This window comes from Stylophora pistillata, chromosome 2 (genome assembly GCF_964205215.1).
Source record: "Stylophora pistillata chromosome 2, jaStyPist1.2, whole genome shotgun sequence".
Taxonomy (NCBI): domain Eukaryota; kingdom Metazoa; phylum Cnidaria; class Anthozoa; order Scleractinia; family Pocilloporidae; genus Stylophora; species Stylophora pistillata.
The window spans coordinates 36,828,820-36,837,126 of NC_142520.1; the positions used below are offsets into that span (position 1 = coordinate 36,828,820).

Genomic DNA, 8,307 nt, shown 5'->3' on the forward strand with positions numbered 1-8,307 from the left:
TGCTACAACTGCTGTTCATGCGTACGGGGGGGGGATGGGTTTAGGAGGATTTTTGGGGTTGACATGAACACTTGGTTTTCAGGGGGGAAAGGGGGATCACTCGAAGCCAAAAGACTACTGAGTGGGACTATAGAATTTGACTGCTAATTTACTTGCAATGAGTGGAGATTGTAATTCTACAGAGCTCGATTGGGGGTTAAGGTTAATCTCATCGTGATACAACCGAAGTCTGACCACCCCCTCTCCCCCCCCCCCCCCCATGCTTACGTCCTCCTCTCCTCCAAGCTCTTATTTAAGAATCGTCCCCTTGGCTAAAGCACTTTATCATTTACCTGCATGGCAATAAATGTCCTACTATATTCAATTTTTTCTCAGTCAAGCTTTACATGGCCACTGCTCCAGAATACACCAACGAACAGCTAAATTATTTCCGTGTCTGCTATCTCGCCACTAATATCATTGCCGAGGGTCTCCGAGCAATCTTTAAACAGGAATGGGATGGTCGTTACAAGACAACGTTAGGTGAGTGGAAAGACGAGCCACAAAATGGTCTGCACTTCAAGAACAGTGAATCTCCGCCTAAGCAAAGGGACAAAAGAATAGGGCCTCTTCTGGCCACCATGGTCAACGGAAACAGAGCTGAATGGGATTGCACCATGCTGTTTTACGCCATCCTTTTCTCCGATTGTATCGGGAATGGTCTGAATCCAAGTAGAAAATCAAAAGTGGATGATCTTAGAAAGTTCCGTAACGAATATTTTGCACACATGCCACATGGCAAACTCTCAGATACAGAGTTTCAAATTGCACTCAACAATGTTGACGTGTCCTTTCGTGCTCTTGGCCTCTCCACGGACCAAATTAAAGAGATTCAAAATCAGACAAGCTTCCCCGCCGACGAATTGAAGAATGTGTTGAAAAGGGTTGAGGACCTAAGACAGGAAGTAGAGGTGCTCGAAGCTCAACTAAACAAAGATATTTCTGCCTTCTGCGTCCTCCCGCCTAAACCTTCACACGAAGTTTCAGATCGTGATCTTGAGGTGGCTAAAATTGTAAAGCAGTTGGAAGACCTCAAAGAGGCCAACAAGAACAGATTGAGTTACTTTTACATCTCTGGCAATCCAGGAAGTGGCAAATCTCAGTTAGCTGGTCTCGTATCGAAAAGAGTCTTCGATCAAGTTAATGAAATCCCACATTCTACATCCTTTGTAATGACAGTAAATGCTGAAAGCCCTAAGACTCTTTTAGAATCGTATGTCTCCTTTTCCCGGAAGCTTAAGTGCCCAGAATATGTCATTTCCAACACGTTTAACTCTCCCGATTTGAGCTCAGACGAGAAGATTTCTCACTTGAAGACTTTAATGGGCACAAAAATCGAGCTCTACACTTCTTGGCTTCTAGTTGTTGATAACGTCAGAAGCATCTCTAACATTTATGCTCATTTGCCAGAGTCTGGAGATGAACAGTGGGCGAGGGGTCAGTTGCTGATCACGACACAAGACATCGCGTCTGTTCCGTCCACGAGTTGTTTTATTTGTCACGTCTCCGTCAGCAAAGGTGTGGAGCTTCAAGATGCGAGGTCCCTTCTAGAAAAGCTTTCTGGTATCTCAGATTGTGAGACAGACAAAGTTGCTCAAGTATTGGACTATCAGCCACTTGCCTTAGCAATTGCCGCAATCTATGTCAAGGAGGCTAAGCAGACTAATGAGAATTTTGGATGGAGGAATTACCTACAAAGACTCGAAAAGGGCCAAGGAGTTGCAACTGCAAGAATTTTTGTAGAAACGAACCCAACTTACCCAAAATCTATGACTGAGGTATTAGAGATAGCTGTTGAAGAAGAGATGAAGTCCAGTAACGCTGTACTCAAACACACTCTTACTTTGCTTTCCTTCTGTGCAGCACAGCCATTGAGTCTTGAGATAGCAGTCAATTACATTCGAAACGTAGAGGTAGATATGCAAGATGAAGATGACATTAGGATGAAGATTCGAAGATGCCCTCTGTTGCTGTTCGACGAAAATGAGAGTGGTGTGTATATTAGAGTACATCAGGTTACGCACGATGCCGTCAGCAATGTTGTTGGGAGAAATACTCAGGAACGTGAAGTAATAGTCTTGAAAGCGATCGTTAAGGCACTGTTCCAGTTTGTGGAAGATCATAAACTAAATGATCCAAATGACTTGAATTCAGTTGTTAAAGGAACGCGTACCGTTCCTCATTTACGAACGTTAGCAAGAACAATTAGACAGACCTATTCCAAGGAAACTGTATCTGAAGTTGCAGAAAACGATATCTTCCATACGTCTACTACGTTGTACTTCAACAAACTTGCTGAAACTTGCGATAAGTATTGCACGTTCGCCGAGGCAAAAGAATATTACGAGCTGTCGTTTCGCATCCAGGTAAAAGCCCTCGGACCTGAGCATGTTGATCTTACAAGCACGTACAACAACCTTGGATGTGTGCACATCAAGCTAGGTGAGCTGAGTCAGGCAAAAGAGTTTTTTGATCGCGCACTGGCCATTAGTCTAAAAAAACTCGGACCTGACCATGTCGATGTCGCACGGACGTACGCCAACCTGGGAATTGTGCATCGCAATCTGGGTCATTTGAGTCAAGCAAAAGAGTTTTATGATCGCGCACTGGCCATTCGTCGAAAAAAACTCGGACCTGACCATGTCGATGTCGCACGGACGTACGCCAACCTGGGAACTGTGCATTGCAATCTGGGTGATTTGAGTCAAGCAAAAGAGTTTTATGATCGCGCACTGGCCATTCGTCTTAAAAAACTCGGACCTGAGCATGTCGATGTCGCAACAATGTACAACAACATGGGAAATGTTCATCACAACCTGGGTGAACTGAGTCAGGCAAAAGAGTTTTATGATCGCGCACTGGCCATTCGTCTAAAAAAACTCGGACCTGACCATGTCGATGTCGCAAGCACGTACGAAAGCCTGGGAAATGTGCACATCAAGCTGGGTGAACTGAGTCAGGGAAAAGAGTTTTATGATCGCACACTGGCCATTAGTCTTAAAAAACTCGGACTTGACCATGTCGATGTCGCAAAGACGTACGCCAACCTGGGAATTGTGCATCGCAATCTGGGTGATTTGAGTCAGGGAAAAGAGTTTTATGATCGCGCACTGGCCATTCGTCTAAAAAAACTCGGACCTGACCATGTCGATGTCGCACGGACGTACGCCAACCTGGGAAATGTGCATTGCAATCTGGGTGATTTGAGTCAGGGAAAAGAGTTTTATGATCGCGCACTGGCCATTCGTCTAAAAAAACTCGGACCTGACCAAGTCGATGTCGCACGGACGTACGCCGACCTCGGAAATGTGCATGGCAATCTGGGTGATTTGAGTCAGGGAAAAGAGTTTTATGATCGCGCACTGGCCATTAGTCTTAAAAAACTCGGACCTGACCATGTCGATGTCGCACAGACGTACGCCAACCTGGGAAATGTGCAGTGCAATCTGGGTGATTTGAGTCAAGCAAAAGAGTTTTATGATCGCGCACTGGCCATTCGTCTAAAAAAACTCGGACCTGACCATGTCGATGTCGCACAGACGTACGCCAACCTGGGAAATGTGCATTGCAATCTGGGTGATTTGAGTCAAGCAAAAGAGTTTTATGATCGCGCACTGGCCATTCGTCTAAAAAAACTCGGACCTGACCATGTCAATGTCGCAAACACGTACGAAAACCTGGGAATTGTGCACAGCAACCTGGGTGAACTGAGTCAGGGAAAAGAGTTTTGTGATCGCGCACTGGCCATTCGTCTAAAAAAACTCGGACCTGATCATGTCGATGTCGCATGGACGTACGCCAACCTGGGAATTGTGCATCGCAATCTGGGTGATTTGAGTCAAGCAAAAGAGTTTTATGATCGCGCACTGGCCATTCGTCTAGACAAACTCGGACCTGACCATGTCGATGTCGCACGGACGTACGCCAACCTGGGAAATGTGCATTGCAATCTGGGTGATTGGAGTCAGGGAAAAGAGTTTTATGATCGCACACTGGCCATTAGTCTTAAAAAACTCGGACCTGAGCATGTCGATGTCGCAACAATGTACAACAACATGGGAAATGTTCATCGCAACCTGGGTGAACTGAGTCAGGCAAAAGAGTTTTATGATCGCGCACTGGCCATTCGTCTAAAAAAACTCGGACCTGACCATGTCGATGTCGCACGGACGTACGCCAACCTGGGAAATGTTCATTGCAATCTGGGTGATTTGAGTCATGGAAAAGAGTTTTATGATCGCGCACTGGCCATTCGTCTAAAAAAACTCGGACCTGACCATGTCGATGTCGCACGGACGTACGCCGACCTCGGAAGTGTGCATGGCAATCTGGGTGATTTGAGTCAGGGAAAAGAGTTTTATGATCGCGCACTGGCCATTAGTCTTAAAAAACTCGGCCCTAACCATGTCGATGTCGCACAGACGTACGCCAACCTGGGAAATGTGCATTGTAATCTGGGTGATTTGAGTCAAGCAAAAGAGTTTTATGATCGCGCACTGGCCATTCGTCTAAAAAAACTCGGACCTGACCATGTCAATGTCGCAAGCACGTACGAAAACCTGGGAAATGTGCATTGCAATCTGGGTGATTTGAGTCAAGCAAAAGAGTTTTATGATCGCGCACTGGCCATTTGTCTAAAAAAACTCGGACCTGACCATGTCGATGTCGCACGGACGTACGCCAACCTGGGAAATGTGCATCGCAATCTGGGTGATTTGAGTCAAGCAAAAGAGTTTTATGATCGCGCACTGGCCATTCGTCTAAAAAAACTCGGACCTGACCATGTCGATGTCGCACGGACGTACGCCAACCTGGGAAATGTGCATTGCAATCTGGGTGATTGGAGTCAGGGAAAAGAGTTTTATGATCGCACACTGGCCATTAGTCTTAAAAAATTCGGACCTGAGCATGTCGATGTCGCAACAATGTACAACAACATGGGAAATGTTCATCGCAACCTGGGTGAACTGAGTCAGGCAAAAGAGTTTTATGATCGCGCACTGGCCATTCGTCTAAAAAAGCTCGGACCTGACCATGTCGATGTCGCACGGACGTACGCCGACCTCGGAAGTGTGCATGGCAATCTGGGTGATTTGAGTCAGGGAAAAGAGTTTTATGATCGCGCACTGGCCATTAGTCTTAAAAAACTCGGACCTGACCATGTCGATGTCGCACAGACGTACGCCAACCTGGGAAATGTGCATTGCAATCTGGGTGATTTGAGTCAAGCAAAAGAGTTTTATGATCGCGCACTGGCCATTCGTCTAAAAAAACTCGGACCTGACCATGTCGATGTCGCACGGACGTACGCCAACCTGGGAAATGTGCATTGCAATCTGGGTGATTGGAGTCAGGGAAAAGAGTTTTATGATCGCACACTGGCCATTAGTCTTAAAAAACTCGGACCTGACCATGTCGATGTCGCACGGACGTACGCCAACCTGGGAAATGTGCATCGCAATCTGGGTGATTTGAGTCAAGCAAAAGAGTTTTATGATCGCGCACTGGCCATTCGTCTAAAAAAACTCGGACCTGACCATGTCGATGTCGCACGGACGTACGCCAACCTGGGAAATGTGCATTGCAATCTGGGTGATTGGAGTCAGGGAAAAGAGTTTTATGATCGCACACTGGCCATTAGTCTTAAAAAACTCGGACCTGACCATGTCGATGTCGCACGGACGTACGCCAACCTGGGAAATGTGCATCGCAATCTGGGTGATTTGAGTCAAGCAAAAGAGTTTTATGATCGCGCACTGGCCATTCGTCTAAAAAAACTCGGACCTGACCATGTCGATGTCGCACGGACGTACGCCAACCTGGGAAATGTGCATTGCAATCTGGGTGATTGGAGTCAGGGAAAAGAGTTTTATGATCGCACACTGGCCATTAGTCTTAAAAAACTCGGACCTGACCATGTCGATGTCGCACGGACGTACGCCGACCTCGGAAGTGTGCATGGCAATCTGGGTGATTTGAGTCAGGGAAAAGAGTTTTATGATCGCGCACTGGCCATTAGTCTTAAAAAACTCGGACCTGACCATGTCGATGTCGCACAGACGTACGCCAACCTGGGAAATGTGCATTGCAATCTGGGTGATTTGAGTCAAGGAAAAGAGTTTTATGATCGCGCACTGGCCATTCGTCTAAAAAAACTCGGACCTGACCATGTCGATGTCGCACGGACGTACGCCAACCTGGGAAATGTGCATCGCAATCTGGGTGATTTGAGTCAAGCAAAAGAGTTTTATGATCGCGCACTGGCCATTCGTCTAAAAAAACTCGGACCTGACCATGTCGATGTCGCACGGACGTACGCCAACCTGGGAAATGTGCATTGCAATCTGGGTGATTGGAGTGAGGGAAAAGAGTTTTATGATCGCACACTGGCCATTAGTCTTAAAAAACTCGGACCTGACCATGTCGATGTCGCACGGACGTACGCCAACCTGGGAACTGTGCATTGCAATCTGGGTGATTTGAGTCAGGGAAAAGAGTTTTATGATCGTGCACTGGCCATTAGTCTTAAAAAAACTCGGACCTGACCATGTCGATGTCGCAACAATGTACAACGACATGGGAAATGTTCATTGCAACCTGGGTGAACTGAGTCAAGCAAAAGAGTTTTATGATCGCGCACTGGCCATTCGTCTAAAAAAACTCGGACCTGACCATGTCAATGTCGCAAGCACGTACGAAAACCTGGGAAATGTGCATTTCAATCTGGGTGATTTGAGTCAGGCAAAAGAGTTTTATGATCGCGCACTGGCCATTAGTCTTAAAAAACTCGGACCTGACCATGTCGATGTCGCAACAATGTACAACGACATGGGAAATGTGCATCGCAATCTGGGTGATTTGAGTCAAGCAAAAGAGTTTTATGATCGCGCACTGGCCATTCGTCTAAAAAAACTCGGACCTGACCATGTCGATGTCGCACGGACGTACGCCAACCTGGGAAATGTGCATCGCAATCTGGGTGATTTGAGTCAAGCAAAAGAGTTTTATGATCGCGCACTGGCCATTCGTCTAAAAAAACTCGGACCTGACCATGTCGATGTCGCACGGACGTACGCCAACCTGGGAAATGTGCATCGCAATCTGGGTGATTTGAGTGAAGCAAAAGAGTTTTATGATCGCGCACTGGCCATTCGTCTAAAAAAACTCGGACCTGACCATGTCGATGTCGCACGGACGTACGCCAACCTGGGAAATGTGCACAGCAACCTGGGTGAACTGAGTCAGGCAAAAGAGTTTTATGATCGCGCACTGGCCATTCGTCTAAAAAAAACTCGGACCTGACCATGTCGATGTCGCAAGCACGTACGAAAACCTGGGAAATGTGCATTGCAATCTGGGTGATTGGAGTCAGGGAAAACAGTTTTATGATCGCGCACTGGCCATTAGTCTTAAAAAACTCGGACCTGAGCATGTCGATGTCGCAACAATGTACAACAACATGGGAAATGTTCATCGCAACCTGGGTGAACTGAGTCAGGCAAAAGAGTTTTATGATCGCGCACTGGCCATTCGTCTTAAAAAACTCGGACCTGAGCATGTCGATGTCGCAACAATGTACAACAACATGGGAAATGTTCATCGCAACCTGGGTGAACTGAGTCAAGCAAAAGAGTTTTATGATCGCGCACTGGCCATTCGTCTAAAAAAACTCGGACCTGACCATGTCAATGTCGCAAGCACGTACGAAAACCTGGGAAATGTGCACAGCAACCTGGGTGAACTGAGTCAGGCAAAAGAGTTTTATGATCGCGCACTGGCCATTCGTCTAAAAAAAACTCGGACCTGACCATGTCGATGTCGCAAGCACGTACGAAAACCTGGGAAATGTGCACAGCAACCTGGGTGAACTGAGTCAGGCAAAAGAGTTTTATGATCGCGCACTGGCCATTCGTCTAAAAAAACTCGGACCTGACCATGTCGATGTCGCACAGACGTACGCCAACCTGGGAAATGTGCATCGGAAGCTGGGTGATTTGAGTCAGGGAAAAGAGTTTTATGATCGCGCACTGTCCATTCGTCTGAAAACACTCGGACCTGAGCATGTTGATCTCGCAAACACGTACCACAACTTGGGAATTGTGCACCGCAATCTGGGTGATCTGAGTCAGGCAAAAGAGTTTCATGATCGCGCACTAGCCATTCGTCTGAAAAAACTCGGACCTGACCACGTTGATGTCGCAAGCACGTACTCCAACTTGGAATTGTGCACCGCAATCTGGGTGACGTTAGAAAGGGAAAAGAGTATCA

At 46.8% G+C, this 8,307-nt stretch overlaps 1 protein-coding gene and 1 long non-coding RNA gene across 2 annotated transcripts in view; one reads left to right on the forward strand and one right to left on the reverse strand.

Annotated features, from left to right (window-relative positions):
• The window catches only part of LOC111319772 (uncharacterized), a 31,420-nt gene that overhangs the window by 22,321 nt on the left and 792 nt on the right, over nucleotides 1-8,307 (forward strand). The window contains 4 exon segments of the mRNA XM_088751266.1: nucleotides 376-6,435; nucleotides 6,563-7,323; nucleotides 7,325-7,828; nucleotides 7,830-8,254. Coding sequence (XP_088607392.1) covers nucleotides 376-6,435; nucleotides 6,563-7,323; nucleotides 7,325-7,828; nucleotides 7,830-8,254 — 7,750 coding nt within the window.
• LOC148739324 (uncharacterized) overlaps nucleotides 7,827-8,307 on the reverse strand; it is a 31,839-nt gene continuing 31,358 nt past the window's right edge. Inside the window, exon 2 of the long non-coding RNA XR_015997377.1 lies at nucleotides 7,827-7,968. This is a non-coding gene — a long non-coding RNA (uncharacterized LOC148739324). The remainder of the gene's footprint in view (nucleotides 7,969-8,307) is intronic.